At 43.6% G+C, this 18,067-nt stretch overlaps 1 protein-coding gene across 2 annotated transcripts in view; it reads left to right on the plus strand.

Moving 5' to 3' along the window:
* Positions 1–17,076, plus strand: part of LOC133390204 (store-operated calcium entry regulator STIMATE-like) — a 55,748-nt gene extending 38,672 nt beyond the window's left edge. Inside the window, exons 6-9 of one of the 2 annotated variants that reach the window (XR_009764341.1) lie at positions 909–992; positions 5,454–5,570; positions 9,417–9,485; positions 16,378–16,463. Coding sequence is in view for 1 of the 2 variants with exons in the window: in XM_061638294.1 (XP_061494278.1) it covers positions 909–992; positions 5,454–5,570; positions 16,378–16,497 (321 nt within the window). In the remaining variant the exon portion in view is untranslated. Of the gene's footprint in view, positions 1–908; positions 993–5,453; positions 5,571–9,416; positions 9,486–16,377 lie in introns of both variants that reach the window. The other variant, XM_061638294.1, reaches the window with a different exon arrangement.
* Positions 17,077–18,067: the final 991 nt, after the last annotated feature.

Raw genomic sequence — 18,067 nt, forward strand, 5'->3', positions numbered from 1 at the left:
GGCGTTTGTTGTTGTTATGTGTCTTCAAGTCAATTACGACTTATGGCGACCCTATGAGTCAGCAACCTCCAAGAGCATCTGTCGTGAACCACCCTGTTCAGATCTTGTAAGTTCAGGTCTGTGGCTTCCTTTATGGAATCCATCCATCTCTTGTTTGATCTTCCTCTTTTTCTACCCCCTTCTGTTTTTCCCAGCATTATCATCTTTTCTAGTGAATCATGTCTTCTCATGATGTGTCCAAAGTATGATAACCTCAGTTTCATCATTTTAGCTTCTAGTGATAGTTCTGGTTTAATTTGTTCTAACTTTCACATCCATACATAGAGATGGGGAATACCATGGTCTGAATGATCCTGACTTTAGTGTTCAGTGATACACCTTTGCATTTGAGTAATTTGTTCTAACACCCAATTATTTGTCTTTTTTGCAGTCCGTGGTATCCGCAAAGCTCTCCTCCAGCACCACATTTCAACGGAGTTGATTTTTCACTTATCAGCTTTTTTCAGTGTCCAACTTTCACATCCATACATAGAGATCGGAAATACCATGGTCTGAATGATCCTGACTTTAGTGTTCAGTGATTCATCTTTGCATTTGAGGACCTTTTCTAGTTCTCTCACAGCTGCCCTCCCCAGTCCTGGCCTTCTCCTGATTTCTTGACTGTAGATTTCTTGCAGCAGGCCTCACCTAGAGAGCAAAGGGAGAAGCTGTCTGCTTGCTTGTTGAGCTTCAGAATTAATAATGTTCCTTGCTCATCGCTGAAGCCAACACGCCTGGACCCCAAGGCAACAGTAGCAATGGCTGCATTCTGGATATAGACAGGTCTATCTAGTTCATGTTTAATAGGTGCAAGATGGATTTGCCCTCCAGAAAAGGGGTGTGACTTTTTTTTCTTTTACCTCTTCCAGCTTCAAGAGATTCTTCTGGACTACATTCCTGATCCTCAGCTGGAGCTGGTGTTGGTGATGCTTGTGGTGCCTTTTATAGTCAACGTGAGTAATGTTGGAAGGAAATGAGCTTTCTGGCCATTTTAAGTCTGGGATCCGGAAGTCACTTTTAGCTCTTGGGGGATTTCCACTCTGCTATCAAACTGGTGCTGTAAAGGAAGATCTCAGCCTTTGGAAATATGATGTGGTGTTGGGGGTCACATGCAAGGACTCTATCATGCTGGGCCATGTGGTGTAGGAACAGCCTTATACTGAATCAGATCATCGGTCCGTGTAACTCATTATTGTCTACCCTGATTGGCAGCAGCTTTCCAGGATTTCAGATGGGTCTCTCCCAGACCTGCTGGAGATGACAGGGATTGAACCTGGCACCTTCTGCGTATAGATGCTGTGTCACTGAGCTATGGCAGATGGCTTCCAAAGGCTGCTATGGTTTTGCCATCTATATGGCTCTTTCAGAAGCTGGGGAATGGAGGCTAAGTTGGAAGTCCAGTGCAGCTTAAAAAGGCATGCCCTTAAATGGTCTGCCCCAGATGAAGATGAACAAAATATCCTCTCTTTTTGTACTGAGGCCGGAGTGGGGGGAGGGCACAGAGGAGGCTGGCAGGAAGCCCACAGATATCAAAACCTAGAAATTTCTGGGCAAGCAAACCAAGGCACTGCAAGCCAGAAAATGACTTCTGAAACTCTCTGGAAGGAGAAGAAACGTGTTTTTTTAAAAATGTAGGCATTGCATGCCTGCAAAAATCAAAAGGATGTTTTATACAGCCACAAGTGGTGGTGACGTCGTTTGGTTAAGGATGCTGGCTTTTTGCTTATTTGGCAATGCTAAATTATTTTAAAAAGTTGTTGGACTGGAGTTTTTAAAAGCTACCAGTAAAATGACAGGAAATGGATACCTGTGTCCCAGCTGTTCTATCCAATGACAAATTGTGTTTTTAAGAAAGGAAACTGAGAGAACATTCGGGGGAAATCTGTTCCTCAGCTGTTAAAATTGGCGCAACTGTAGGAAGCCATCAGTTGGGGAGTGGCATAGGGACAGTTGGCACAGAATATTACTTTGTTAGCTCACAGCTGCTGTTAAGTTGCAGGTATGTAGCAAACAGAGCTGTACCTACCTTTTTGGAAGAGCTGCCCCCCCACCAAAAAAAAAGCTGGTTTGCTTGAGTTAGAAGCAAACCTCAAGAGACCATCTGATCGCAATTGTGGTTAATGTTCCCACATAGCCATAAACTGCAAGATTAGAAAATTTTGTTAGTATATGGTTCTGCCTTCCCCCATTTTATCCTCACAACAGTCCTGTGAGGTAGAATAGGCTGAGATCCAATGAAAGCCATGGCTGAATGGGGACTTGAACCTAAGTCTCCTCAAGTCTAGACCAGCACTCTAACCACTACACCACACTGGCTGTTAAGAATATATGAAACGTCCTGCTGGATTAGACCAAAAGGTCAGTCTATCCCAGTATCCTGTTTCTCACCATAGCCAACTAGATGCTTCTGGGATGCCCCAAGTAGGGCATGAAAGTACCAGACATCTTCCCACTGTTACTCTCCAGCAAATGGTATCTATAGGTTCACTCCCTTTGACTGTGAAGGTTCTGGTTAGCTGTCATGGCTAACAACCCTTCATAGACACATTCATTGAGGATCAATCTAATGCCCTATAAGCCAGGGACCATTGCCACGTATTACGGCAATGAATCGTGGAATAGTATAGTTGGAAGGAGCCTATAAGGCCATTGTGTCCAACTTTCTGCTTAGTGCAAGAATCCAACATTAAAGCATCCCTGACAGGTAGCTGTCCAGCCCAGAGCCGAAGGATTCAGACTGAGGCGAGGTGATTTCTTTTTCTCTTTTTATTAAAGCTACAGTTACATCCAAAGCGGTGCACTTCATATACCTGTCTACTCTGACTCACTGCTTTCCCTAACTATCCTAGCTAAGCAGTCTCTGCAATGCTTGGGGAGAGTTGACTCAGCACTCGTGCCTTGGCAGACACCGCCTTAAGTAGGGAAGGTTTTGGGTCGTAAATGGCAGCTCCGCCTGAATTTCACCCTTTGAAAGTCTCTCGGGGGGGGGGGAGTGAGTCTCAGACGGCTCATCCGACAGCGGGGCTTCGCTAGGTGACAGCGCGGCTTCTGGAAGCTGGATACTGATTGGCTGGGAAGCATTTGAAGTGTCTGGTGGAGATTCCTGCACGGGCGTGGATGGCACAATCAGAGAGTCGCTTCCCAACTGCTCGGGCGTTGGACTCGCAGTAGTGGCAGGAACTGCCTCTCTGGAAGTGCTGGGCAGGGGAGTTTGAGGTCTGCCTGAACCCTCCCCGCTCGTCTCCCTTCCTCCAGATCCCCAAGGAACCTCGTCCTCATCTGACTCCCCTCCCCGATCTAACTTTCCCTCTGACTGGGGCTCAACGCCGGCTGCCTCTTGAATGCCTCCATTTATTTATTTATTTATTAGATTTATTAGTCGCCCATCTGGCTGGTTGTCCAGCCACTCTGGGCGACGTACAGAATAAAAACATACAAATACATGCAAACATTAAAATCTCAACAATATAAAAAACCTAACCCACCCCAAAAGCCTGTCTGAAGAGCCAGGTCTTCAAGGCCCGGCGGAAGCTCATCATAGCAGGGGCATGACGGAGATCGTTCCCTGCTGTTCTGGATATAAATCCCTGATATTGTTCGTCTCAGACTCTACGATTGGCTGGCTGGTGGTGGTGCCACTGGGGGCTGCCTGGTTGCAGTTGACCCATGACAGGGCCTTTTTGGTGGTAGTCTGCCATTTGCTGAATGCCCTCCCTGGTGAGGTGTGGCTGTCTCCTTTGTTATTGGCATTCAGGGGGATTTTTTTTTAAGTCCTGTTTACCCAGGTATTTGATGGCTGAAAAACACTGCTCCTGGCAACCCTGAGATCACTGGTTGAAAGATTTTAACTGTGTTTAGAATGCTTTAAAAAAAATACTATGGATGTGTTTGCCGCCCTGGGCTCCCTTGGGAGGAAGGGCGGGATAGAATTGAATAAATAAAGAAATCCTTCCAAAGCAGCTTACAATTAAATTACATATTTTAAAAACATATTAAAAAGTCATCAGAATCCTTTTCACCAGGGAGCTGATGGCAGCTCACTCTTTGGGGTTGGGTGGGGGAGAGTCCAGCTGGAGCACATTCTGTGTTGGTCTTCAACCCCCTCCTAGAATTGTGTGTCATGTGAAGAAGTTCCATTTCTCCCGGATCAATTTAATTCATTTTAAATTTCTGTGCTTTCTGGAATGGCCACGATCAGGCAGCGAACCAGCATCTCAGGATCATCAGCTGGGCGTTTTGTTTGACCAAAAACTCAATTTTACCTCCGCTGTCACTATACGCCCTGGCATTGCAGTGGAGGGGGAAATGTAACCAGAAATCATTGTCCCTTGGTTTACAGTGGTATGTACACTGGTTGCCCATATGTTTCCGAGCTCGATTCAAAGTGCTAGTTTTAACTTATAAAGCCCTAAACGGCTTGGGACCGCAATACTTGTTGGAACGCCTCTCCCGATATGAACCTACCCGTACACTGCGCTCAGCATCAAAGGCCCTCCTCCATGTGCCTACTCAGAGAGAAGCCCGGAAGGTGACAACAAGAAAAAGGGCCTTCTCAGTGGCGGCCCCTGAACTGTGGAATACTCTTCCTGATGAGGTACGCCTGGCGCCAACATTATTATCTTTTCGGCGCCAGGTAAAAACCTTCCTCTTCTCCCAGGCATTTTAATATTTTAATATTTTAATACCTTTAATATTCAATGTTGTGATTTTTAACACCTTAACATCTTCACATCCTAATATCTTAACTAATTTAATTTTAATATTTATTATCATGTACTGAGTTTTCTTAGTTACTTCTGTGTTTAATTATGTTTGATTTATGGTATAATGAATTTATTTTAAAGTTGTTTAACATATGGTTTTAATTGTGTATTGGTTGTTTGTCTGTTGTGCACTGCCCAGAGAGCTTCAGCTATGGGGCGGTATATAAATTTAATTAATAATATTAATAATATTAATAATATTAATAATATTAATAATAATAATAATAATAATAATAATAATAAGTCAGAGCCCTGTGGTAGGAGAGGATTCATTGTAGATTCTTCAAAGAAACACAGGATGGCTTTGTTTCTGATAAATCATCCTAACATTTTGTAGATGGGTTCCTTAGAAGTCATGCCAAGAAAGTATGAATTGATTCCCCCGCACCCAAAATGCTGATTTCTTTATTATGATTCTGTGCCTCTCTTTTGATTTTTTTCTGGATTTTTTTGTACTGATACGGAATCTTTCTTACATTTCTTGAAAAATAAAAGGGTTTTTAACCTCTGAAACATTTCAGATTCTCTGAAGATTTTGTTGCTGTTGTTCACGTCAGTCAGATCTTTTGCTAAGAATTTCAGATTTTCCCACCCTTGATAGCAAAATGTTTGCCCATCTGTCTTCAATTATGAAAAAATTTTCCCCCTAAGGCTGTTATGTTCTGGGTGGTGGACAGCTTGATCATGAAGAAGCACAAGCAGAAAGAAAGCCTTGAAATCAGTAGCGTGATGGAAATCTCACGTGCAGCACGGGACGAAGAACACCAGGTAAGGGCAAGAAAGCGTTGTGGATGATCTGTCAGGTAGCCAGTCCCTAAATTCTGTTGCTTGGCCATAAAAGCAGTGAGCTACAGTTTCAGTCTAGGCTGCTGCACTCATTGATCAGTGCCATAACTAGGCAGGTGCAACAGGTGCACAGGCACGAAGGGGGCCCTGAAACGGATTTGCTGAAATGAAAATTATTTATAAACAATTGTTATATCGTATTTGTTTTGTTATTATTTTCCCCCCCAAAAAAATTAAGGGCCCAAAAATAAAACCTTGCATAGGGCACATGAAAAGCTAGTTACGCTACTGTCATTGATTCTGACCATCCTAGTGAATAATTCCTCTTGACTTTATTCCTTGTTATGTTTCCCACCTTTCTTCCGAGAGGCTCAAGGTGACATACCTGGCTCTTAGTTCTTAAAGCCTAGGCATGATGATACAGAGGGAGGCATTCCTTCAGATCACTTTTAAGATCTTCTGGGAAGGTCCCTTTCATTACATCACCGCCATATGAAAAATGTTGCTCAGTGAAGGGCCTTCTCAGTGGGGCATCCCAAGTTTGCTAAAGTGGGACATTTCCGCCCCACATCAGTACACTCAGTGCAGACAATGGGCACTAACCAGGCAGGCCAAAAGCTCCTCAAAGCAAAATCGTGCTGCACTCCCCAAAAGCAGGGAAGGAGGCTCATCCTCTTGGCTCAGGACATCCTCTCGCCGTCCTCCACGTCCTTCATTGTAAGTTCAAAGGAAAAGATCCATAATATTTTCCCCGACAGGTCTTTGTTCTCGGTCTCTGCTGACACAACAGAGGCCGTTGTCTCTGTTTGCAGATGCGTCGTGGTCAGAGGGCAGAACTAGGTTAGTAGATAGCTGTCTGTGCCATTTCCCGTCATTCTTCCATGCGCTCCTGTATGTTTGCAGAGAAAAGAGCTCTTTGTGTGTCTTTCTCTGTGTGTGTATTTAAATTTCAACTCATAGCACTGTACAAATCTGAGGGAGGAGGAGGAGACCTCTTAGCTCACTGCTGCAGTCTCATCGCTGGCTTTCTGTACTGTAGCTTCTCCGACATTCACTGCCTATGTCAGTAATTCCAAAACTGCTATGCAAAATTGCTAGCATGGTGTGAGAAACAAATAATTAATGTACGACACCGTTCAAGGCTCTTCCTGGCTTTGCCCCCCCTGTCCATCAGCTGGTGATTCTGCCGGGCAGTTAACGATTCTGCCATCTGTTTGCATTGACATTAATCCCTCCCAGTCAATGGCAGCAGAATCAGAGGATGCTGCCCACTTTTCTGGGCTCACCTCTTGTCACTCCAGAAAGCCTTCCTGTATCAATGGCTCATACCAACACTGAGCAGTGGTTTGGGTGCTGGATCTTAATTTGGGGAGCCAATCAACGTTAGTGCTTAGACGGCCAGTTCCCAGCCGGTGTAGCAAGGTTAATCAGGTCCTCCAACCAGGGTTCAGAATTGCTCACTATCGACCCAGTGAGACAAGAAGTAAAGCATAGGAGTGATAAAAGCCGTAGGCTTGGCATTGTAACTGAAACAAACCATTTTCTTGGTGCACGGCGTTCATTTAAGGTATATTGATTTCCTGTAGAAGGTAATGATAGAAAATTGGAAGGAATGAAGCACTTTAAAGCTATGTGATATAGAAATATAGTTATCTTTAGAAAACATCATTTTAGAAAAGAATCATGTTAAGAACAGCATTATAATTGCATTGACCAAGCAATCACTTGGAGTGTATTTCCTGTCCTAATTGAAGATTTGGCCTCTTCTTTCTCCCTCCTGCTTAGTTGTGAAAAGGGATGGGTGAGAAATTCAGTTCAGTTCTCATTTCAAGCCGAATCTGTCAAACTCACATTTTCTGAAACAAAGTGAGTACCAACACGACAGCCATCCGTCGAAATTCAGTTATTTGAATTTTGCAATCCAGTTTGCCAACTAAGCAGTGTTTACAAAAATGCATAGTGTGCATAAATGCATAAATGCAAAGTGTGCATAAAAATGAAACCATGAATGGATATAACATATAAAAATGCATTGCACGATGAGAAGATTGCTTGCAAAAATGTGCACATTAGTCAAACCTGCCTACAAAAATGTGTGCGTTAGGAGAAATTCGTGCTAAAATGCTGGAGAATTTTCATGAGAATTTTTTGAAACATTCACCGACTGCTGCAGAAATGTGGAGAACTGAATATAAGATTGGGAAAATGAGAAACTGTGAGAACTGGGCAGATCTTTCCATCCCTAGTTTAAACATAAATTCTAAGTGCCATAGCATGCCCTGATTTCTAACTTTCTTAGCATACTTGGCATTTTGGAATAAACTTCATAGTTAAACAGTCGGGTGTGGCCTTCAGCTGGGTGAGAACATATGAAGAAAAGATTACGGACCTTTAGTGTGGCGGCACCTACCCTGTGGAACTCCCTACCCTTAAATATTAGACAGGCGCCATAACAGGGTAGGGAGTTCCACAGGGTAGGTGCTGCTGCACATCTTTTTGGTGCCTGTTGAAGACCTTCCTCTTTCAAGCAAGCCTTTTAAGTTGAGATCTTATCCCAGTCTGCTTCTGTGTTGGAATTGCTTGTTAATATGCTTTTAAACCTTTTTTTTTTATTTTAAACAACCTTTTTTTAAAAAAAAATCTTCAAAGCTTTTTAAAAAAATGTTTTTAAAGTTTTGTTTTAATGTATTTTAATGTCTGTTTTTATGATGTTTTAAAGTGTTTTTAGTACTTTTGTTTGCCGCCCTGGGCTCCTGCTGGAAGGACGGGATATAAATCAAATAATCAATAAATAAGAGTTTGATGGGCAGCAACCATAAGGAAAGGTCGGGGGGGGGAGAGAGGCAGCAGTAAGCGAATGAGGAAAGAGCACCAAGAAACATGTTAAACTTAATAAGCTCAGAAATGCATGTGTGGGTTCCCCTTAGGAGGGTGTTTAACTTACGTAGGAAGCTGCCTTATACTGAGTTAGACCATGCCTTCCTCTAGCTCAGTACTATCTCTGCACTGACTGCCAGTGGCTGTCCAGGATCTCAGATGAGAGTTCTCTCCCAGACTTACCTGAAGATGCCGGGAGTTGAACCCTGAGACCTTCTTCATGCAGAAGAGATGCTCTTCCTCTGAGCTATGGTCCATCCCCCAAAGTTTTGCCTCTGCTCGTTTATAAGGAAACCTTCTTGGCTGCTACGAGTGGAGTGCGTCCCCCTTTTTCTGTAAAATAACAAGGCTTCAACAAGTTTTGGGAAACACTAAACTAGATGTTCATTAATCAGACATCGCAGAGACAGCAAATACTCTTCTGTTGGGACCAAAGTTGATAATGTACTGTGAAAGCTTTCTTTCTTGGTCTGGATGTTAAGGTGATGATGATAACAGGGAAGCTATTAAGCCCTGTCTCATTAGGTTAGAGCAAGGGTTGTCAATGTGTGGCGCCTTGCAGATATTCTTGGACTACAGCTCCCATAACCCTTGACCGTTGGCCATGCTAGCTGAGGCTGATGAGAGATGGAGTCCGAGCAACGCCTTGAGGGTCATCGCGTCAGACACCCTAGGTTGTCACTACACTTTGAGCGATGGAACTTGTGTCATACTGGGAATTCCTAAGACAGAGCAGCAAATTGAGGATTTCCCTTTGGAAATATAAAAACTCATCTTTATCCCACATTAATCAAACGTGTTCAGGGCTTTGAATCAGTCTGGAATTCTTTGCTCTTATGTGCAAAGCTAAGATAGTCTCTCTCCCAGCCATCCCAATTTTTGTGTCTGTTGCTTTCTCTTTAGCTGTGTGTTTCCTGCTTTGTTGATGGTGCTTTCTTCCTTTTTTGGCAGTGAGATGCCTTGGAGCACACAAAGTGTTGAAGAGTGTCGAGGCAACTTTGATAGTGTTAAAAATTTACGGTATGGGTTTATCTTGCTGCTTGTTCCGGAATCTGCTATTACAGGAGCACCTGAGAAAACTCTGTACTCTGAGACTCTATAGCCTCCTCCAACCTGGTGCTCTCCAGATGCTTTGGACTACAAATCCCATCAGCCAGTATGGCCAGTGGCCAAGGATGATGGGAGTTGTAGTCCAGCAACACCAGGAAGACACCACGTTGGCTGCCTCTCTTAAAGGAAGCGAGGGGAACAGTATACCCTTTGACTGAGTGTTAATATGAGAGTGTTTGTATGAACATTTGTTAATCGCTTTATGCAGAAGGGAAGTCTCAAAGCAAGAGAACAAGATAACACACAAGCAGATAAAATCAATTAAAAGCAAACATCATAACAATGTACAATGCAAGCATTCCTAAAATGCTTATCCAACAACACAATAAGGAGAATAAGTGTCCTGAATAATTCTTTCAATTATATCAATGGCTGTGTGCTTTCTCCATTTGAACCCTGCTGTCTTTGGTGGTCTCCATGGAGGCTTAACCACTTCACAGTCATTCAGATTTCTCACCATTGCTAGTTTTGCAACATCACAAATGAGATTTCCATCGTTAAGAGCTTTTTTAAAGCAGTGTTTGGATAACCATCTATTGGGGAAGCAGCAATAGCGAGTTTCCTGCATCAGCAGAGGGTTGGGCTAGATGACCTTTGAGGTGTCTTCCTACTCTGTGATTCTAAAATTGGTATTTAAGCCCTGCTAAACTAGAAGATCTTGCTTCCTAAATCACTGAATTTTAGATGTAGCAGGATGCAGGTTGACCTGTGGGAAACTTGAAGGGTTGGTTGAGGTCAATCTTAATTGTAGTTCTCCTCTTTTGTTCACTCACCTGAAAATACTTGGCATGCATTATGCTCCCCCGCCTCAAAGAGACGTGGAGACTTCCCCTCCCGACTCCTGGGATCACTTATGGTCATGTACCTCAAGAGTTTTATCAAAATTGATCGTGCCGCTCTAAAAGCAGGCGCCAATGGCTATCAGTCCTGCTTAAATTTCAGGCCCGTCTTTGAAATAAAGGTCTCCATTCTTCACAGCACAAGAGTACAGCAGATGTGAGAAGCATACAGTTCCTGCAAGGGCTGCACGCACTGAATTGGTGCAAGCCCAAATAGCCCTGCGGTCCTGCCAGAACTTCATAATCAGTACTTTTGTGTTTTTAAGAAAATCAAGAGAAGCCTCTCGTTTGTTTTCCTTGGCAATGAAAGAAATCCCTGGGTCGTTGCCCATTCTGGAAGAAGAAGAGGTGTACAAAACCTGCCTAGAACTTGAGAACTCTTCACAGAGTTGTTGTGGGGATTACATGAGGGGGGAGAACCATGCAGGCCACCTTGACCTCTTTGGAGGAAAGGTGGAATATAAATGATATTAATAAAATAAAATAGAAGTAATCCTTTTAGAAACTAGAGACAGGGTGGTGAACTGTCAGCCCGTGGGCCTGATCTGGCCAGTCAAGGCTTTTTTATTGGCCCACCAGCCCTTGACCCAGTTTACTGGTGGCAATGCCTGTCCTTTGCTGTGCGCGAGAAGGAGGAAAGCTATGTTACCTGCTGCCACTTAGAGGAGATTGGCGTTCTCAGGAAACAGGGAAGAAGCACTCTGATGTTTCCTGAGCACTCAGCCATCGCCAGCCCGCGGGGAAACATCACAGTAGGGTGGAGCACTCCTTCCTGTTTCCTGAGCAATCTGCCCTCATTGGCAGTGGATGACACTGTGGCTCGGTGGTGGGCAGAGCCCAAGATGCAGGGCAGTGTAGCCCTTGGACTAAAAAGGGTTAACCGCTCAGAACTAGAGTATCATAATGGTTGAGAACATGAGCTATGAGCGGGGCATCCATCCTACAGCTCACCTTCAAGTTCACTGGGCTGCTTGAAGTGGAGGTTGGTGGCTCCATGTCAGTGGGGCAGTGGAATCCGTTTTGGGTTTTAGTCCGAGATTTCAAGGGGCTGTCCAAGGAGCACTAAAACCCAGAGCAGAGTCCGTTACCCCACTGACATTGGAGCCACCAGCCATTACTGGATGCTTGTAACCAGAGTTAGTGAGTTGGTTTATTGAATTTATCCAGTGTTTCCCACGATAGGTGGTCCCAAAGCGATTTTCTAGAATAAAATACAATGATATTTTTTTAAAAAAAATTAAAAAAATCTATACTTGATGTAGACCCGCACAGAAGATTAACTTGTGGGTTTACTTTGGCCGCGCAGGCGGAAATGGAATATGTCCATAGACAACAGAGGAGAAAGTTTGGATTTTAACGTGACCGTGATTGAACAGCAGCACTAAAAACAGCGGTTTCTGTTGTAACTCAGGAATTCCTTTGTATGCAAGTTAAGATTTTTAAAAAGAATTTTTTTTTTTTATAGAAACAGTGACCGCAGCAATTGTTTATAACAGACAATGCACCCCCTTACTGCCTATACACCTAGGGCGGTCCACACCCACCGCGCTGCCCTTGGCACACTACTGGTGTGAGGCACATGTCTTCTGTTCACCAAACACAGGAGCAGAAGACTTCCGCTTGTGTGTGTGTGTGTGTGTGTGTGTGTGTGAGAGAGAGAGAGAGAGAGAGAGAGAGAGAGAGAGAGATTTACAGGTAAAACTCGGGGGATGACTGGTGGGGGGGCGGTGGCGGTGATCAGCAGCGGCAGGGGAGATAGGCAATGGTGGCGATAAGCGGCGGCAAAAGTGGGCAATAGGACATGCGGTGGGGAAAGCAGGACGCGCAGGGGGACAGCAGGAGGTGTAGGGAGGTCCCCCATGCACACACACACACAATCGTCACCTCCACAGCTCTGCATCTCATTCTGCTGCTGCCTTCTCCTCCACCATCCATTTTTTTCTCTCCGGAGCTCCACAACCCCGACTCTTCACCTCCTTCCTTGTGCCTCCTAACACAGAGCACGAGGGAAGAGTGAGGCTGCGCAGAAGTGCATTGTGAGTGCGGCACATGTCTTGTGTCCACCAGTCACAGGAGCTGAAGACTTCTGCTTGCTCCCACCCCCTCCCACCCCCAAGTAACGTCGAAACCTAACACTAGAAACGTTAAAAGTCAAGGCTGAAAATTAGGGAAATTACTAGTCGTTCTATTTCTTGCAAAATGTAATGGAATTACCCCCTTGTTAGTTAAAAAAGTAATGAATTACAAGTAACTCGTTACTTCCAAGCTCTGGTTAAAACCATGCAGCTTGCTGGGTGACCTGGGGCCAGTCCCCCAGCAGCCCGCTTCACAGGGTTGTTGGGAGGCTGGAGTGCAGGAGGGAAGAGTGTGCTGCCCTGAGCTTTTGGAAGAAAGAGAGACACATTGTATGTGTAATATTTAAACGGTATTAATCTACCATATTGTAATGACTTCATTGTAACAAATGTAATTTCTGATTTACATTGCATGATGTTACATTCTCAATTCACTGCATGTGAAATTATTTGAGAGCTTGGAGTAAACTACACATTTATTGATCTAGAAAGCCTTTCTCTCCTCCCCCCACCGACCTCTAGCCCATCCAAGATGTGTGAACTGGTAGTCATGAGGAGAAGCACTCTGTGCATCCTCAGAAGCTCTCTGATTGTACCTAAATATGTTTCACGATCAACGTCTAATTGTGTGACATTATTCTGGTGTAGCCCCAGTTCAATGTAAACCCAGTTTTTTCCTTAAATATTAATTACCATCTATGCAAAGCACAGTATCCTGAGGGCTTAGTGTGGAGAAGAGCAAAGTTTTTCTCCCTCACTCGTAACACTAGAACTCGGGGCCATCCAGTGAAGCTGAACGTTAGGAGACTCGGGACAGGCCAAAGAATGTGCTTCTTCACACAGCGCATAGCTAAAACAATGGAATTTGCTCTCACAAGAGGCACTGATGGCCAGCAACTTCAATTGCTTTAAAAGAGAATTAAACAAAATTCATGGTGGTTAAGGCTTTCAGTGGTTACTAGCCACAATGGCTATTGTTCTGCCTCCTTTGTTGGAGTCATTTTGCCCCTGAATATCAGTCTCTAGGAATTGCAAGTGGGGAGAGTTGCTCTTGCACTCAGGTCCTGCTTGCAGGCTTCTCATTGATGGATCTAGTTGCCCACTGTGTCAGAACAGGATGCTGGACTAGATGGGCCACTGGCCTGATCAAGCAGGGTATCTTCTCATGTTCTTATTATGGCTTTATATAGCATGCGCTGGGGTATTCTCCTTAATGGGAGGGTGTTGAGTGTGTTTGGATTTCCTGTTTAGCTTGCTGGTCACCATGGACACTGCCTCTCCCCTGCCCCCCCCCAGCTGACAACTGCAGCCTTAGCATAACTAAAACGAGGGCAGGTTCTATTGTTCAATTGTCTGCATTTGCGTATGGGCGGGGAAGGAACGATCAGTCAATTATGTTGGATCCAGAAGAGCTATTGCTGTATTGTTAACTATCCTTTTGTCCAAACCGTTTTTCCAGGGCTGAGCTTTAAAGGCACTCTGCCGAATTACACCTGTGTGGATTTCACCTCTCATACCTGGGGGGTGGGGAATTCCTTTTTAAAAGCAAAATATTAACTAGCAGTTTGTCTGCGTAGCTAGCAAGCAGTCTTGGCTACTGCAGGGATATCCTGCTTGTGGTAAATCTCCAATCAAGTTTGCAATCCGATGCCCACTTACGTGGGAGTAACCCCTGTTGAATTCAATAGGATGTGCTTCTGAGTAGACCTGTAGGATTGTGCAGTAAAATATATAAACTGTAGCCATGCAGGTCACATCAGTTGCTCAGATAATACTCCTGCAGCAGAGTAAATTTTTTTTAAAAATTCAACCAGGTTTTGAGGGTAGGCTAGTGGGATCAAAGTTGTTGACATATGTTTTAATATCTTTTTAGCTTAGTGTTGATTTTAATTATCTTCTGAATGTTTTTAAATACCTGTTTTCAACTGGCTTTTATTGATAATAAGGGCTTTTTTTGGTAACCCACTTAAAGGTTTTAAAACAATCATGGGATGTACAAATTTTGTTAAATAAAGATAAAGCATTTAATATTTTTAGATTTTTAACCTGATTGATCCAGCCTGGCATTAACTACCGTGACTGGGAGTAGTCCTCCCACAGTTTGAGAGGGAACCATGCGTAAACGCTCTTTGAGGTCCTAGTCTTGACAGCAGAGATCTTTTTTGCAATTGGGGCTATGTTAACTGTATTATTTTTCTTCTCTATGGAGCTAATACCAGCTGTGTCAGGGCGGAATGGCTTTAACTTTGCAAGGAGGGGGAAGAATTAAACCACACATTAGCCCAGCACTGCTTTTCTAATCAAACCCAAACCCTTCACAGTTACATAAAGATGAAAATCACAGAGCCCTTGTGTAGTTTGTCCCTCAGCCACAGAGCTCATTGAGTGATGTTGTCATTTTATCTTCCAAGCTGACCTACCTCACAAAGTTGTTGTGAGGATAAAAAGGCTGTGGGCAGAAAGAGAAAACAAAGTATATTTCTCTGAGCTCTTTGGTGGTAACACAGGAGAAAACATAAGTAAAATGCCAGTGTGCCTGGAATCATAGAATGGTAGAGTTGGAAGAGGTCTATAAGGCCACTGAGTCCAACCCCCTGCTCAATGCAGAAACCCAAGTTAAAGCATACCTGACAGGTGGCTGTCCAGCTGCCTCTTGAATGCCTCCAGTGTCTGAGAGCCCACCACTTCCCTAAGTTGTTGGTTCCATTGTTGTACTGCTCTAACATTTAAGAAGTTTTTTCCTATTATCAGTTGAAATCTGGCTTCCTGTAAGTAGAGCCCATTATTCTGTGTCCTGCACTCTGGGACGATCAAGAAGAGATCCTGGCTCTTTTCTGTGTGGCAACCTTTCAAGTACTTGAACAGTGCTGTTATATATCCCCTCAGTCTTCTCTTCTCAAGGCTAAGCATGCCCAGTTCTTTCAATGTCTCCTCATAGGGCTTTGTTTCCAGTCCCCTGATCATCCTTGTTGCCCTCCTCTGAACCCATTCCAGTTTGTCTGCATCTTTCTTAAAGTGTGGTATCTAGAACTGGACACAGTACTTAAGATGAGCCCTAACCAGTGCCAAATAGAGGGGAACTAGTACTTCACGTGATTTGGAAACTATACTTCTGTTAATGCAGCCTAAAATAACATTTGCCAGTTTTGCAGCCACATCACACTATTGGCTCATAATCTGCTCCAGAATTTTCCCAGGGATTGTTGTCAGCCTGACTTGTCTGTAGTTCCAAGATTCCTTCCTTTTACCCTTTTTGAAGATAGGGACAACATTAGCCCTCCTCCAGTCATCTGGCACTTCACCCATCCTCCATGGCTTCCCAAAGATAATAGTGGTTCCAAGAGTTCTTTGGCCAGTTCCTTCAATACTCTAGGATGCAGTTCATCCCTGCAGATTTGTTCAAAGTGATTAGGTGCTCCTTGACCATTTGTCTGTCTATCTCAAGCTTGATAATTTAGTTCTGTCTCAAGCTGCTATCCTGCCCCTTCGACTTCACATTTGCCAGGGGGCTCATAGACCCACCTTTGGGAGAAGACTGAGCCAAAAGCCATTTAAAAAGTACAAGGCATCTTAGTCAGACTCCTCTAGCTGTGCAAAAAATTATGTATTTATTTACCGCTTTCTGACAAAATAGGCTTCTAAGCCGTTTGCAAAGTACAAAACCAGTTACACAAACATTACAATATGAAACATCCCTAGTTAAAATACACAGTAAAACAATCCAATTAAAATATTACTTTATTTATTAGGTATATATCCCGCTCATCCTCCCAGTAACATAATTAAAATACACAGTATGCAATGACCCATTCTGATTGGGAAAGTGGCACTGAAAATTCTGCAAAATAAAATAATGTAGTGTATTAATTTTCTGTCTTTATTTTGCAGGTCCTGCTCTGTCCAGCTGTGGATTTTGACCACTCCGGAAGTGACCAAGACCTGTCGCAATCCTTTTCCCAAGCAGGGAGTCCTGCAAGGAGACAAGTGGATCATCAAATGTCAGTTTAATTGGGGATTATGAACTCAGCCAAAGGGAGGGAAAAGTGCCAACTGAGAGAAGTCAACAAGATGTTTCATGGACTCTTCTGAAGCAACTGCACCCGTCTTTGGGGGTCCGTACAAGTGAAGAATATGTGGCAACTACACATTTAAATAAGGATCACAAGGTGGTGCCATCCCCATTATGTCCAAATATGAGCAGTTTGCCATGGGATTGTCCTCCCTTTCTGGCGTTTCCTTGGGAGTATGGTGTGGGAATTTGATGGAAAGAAAATCACATATTTTTGTTGCATTTTGTTCTCCTGAGCTCAACTCATACAAATGACTGATTAGGTTGAATTAGGTATTCTGGCTGGCCAGCTGGTGGTGGTTTTTAGTTTGGGTCTGAACTGCATTCCTCACAAGAATAAAGATGATTTGCCTTGCGCTGACTCCTCTGGCACACAGTCTGCACAGATCACTCGCATATCTGCACAGATCACTTGTAAATAATCAGGTTGCAAAGATGTATTTAAAAAATGGCCTTGTCTCAACTTTTTTTACTCTTTTATTATAAGAAGTGTAATAAACATTTGATATTTAAACTTTCTTCATATTTGGAAGCCATTCTTGTCCTTAGACTAGTCTCTTGAGAGGGGTCTATTCTGAGTTCTTGTTTTTTGATGTCTAAAAGCTTGGATTATTTCCACATCTGAATGGAAACTATTCCATAGCTGGTTATTCTCAAGAGAGAAGCCTTTTCATAAAATTGGGTTCTGTAGAGAGCATCTGCCGATTTGCAGTAGCAAGGCTGCTTCAGTGTTTTGATAACATAGGGTGACATCATCTAGCTTATTGTGCCAAGTACCCAAGAAGAGGTGAAAATCTAAATTCTGCATCTGAGAGAAAGAAAATTCTAGACACAAAACTGTACATACTAAACCAGGGGTCGCCAACCTTTTTGGACCAGTGGGCACATTTTGAATTTCAGAGAGTGCTGAGGGCGCCAGTCACAAAATGGCTGCCATGAAGGCATGGCATAATACAAAATTAAAGAGTACAGTCATTGCTGTTCTTCTTACACACACCAGTTAAAGGTACAAGAACCCTGCGTTCCTCAACCAAAGCCTAGGCTGCGATCCTGTATCCATTGAACTCATTAGCCCAATCCCATATCCATTGTATTCATTAGCTAAAACACTGACAGGCTGTTCCATTTCACAGAAATCAAGCAGAAGGGTACATGCACATTTTGTTTCATAACTTTCTTTCTAGGAGGGCTAGAGACTTACTTTTTTAAAAAGTAAGTCATAGTCTGGGGCCCCTATGTAGGGCACCAATGAAGGCCTTTGTGGTTGCTATGGCACCTGTGGGTGCTGGAGGGCTACAGGTTCCCCATTCCCGTCTTACAGGGAAGGAACAGAGGGAACATGGGGCAGGTTGTCTAGGGTGACAGAATTTGGGGTACCAGTAAAAGCACCCCAAATTTAACTTGATTTTATTTTAACAGCTAATGGAGAATGAGAGATGCATCAGTTAAAGATTTTCTAGGAAGGCTTCTGCAACAGAGAACAGGATTCAACCCCCACCCCTTGCAATA

This window comes from Rhineura floridana, chromosome 8, assembly GCF_030035675.1.
Source record: "Rhineura floridana isolate rRhiFlo1 chromosome 8, rRhiFlo1.hap2, whole genome shotgun sequence".
NCBI classification, from domain to species: Eukaryota; Metazoa; Chordata; class Lepidosauria; order Squamata; family Rhineuridae; genus Rhineura; species Rhineura floridana.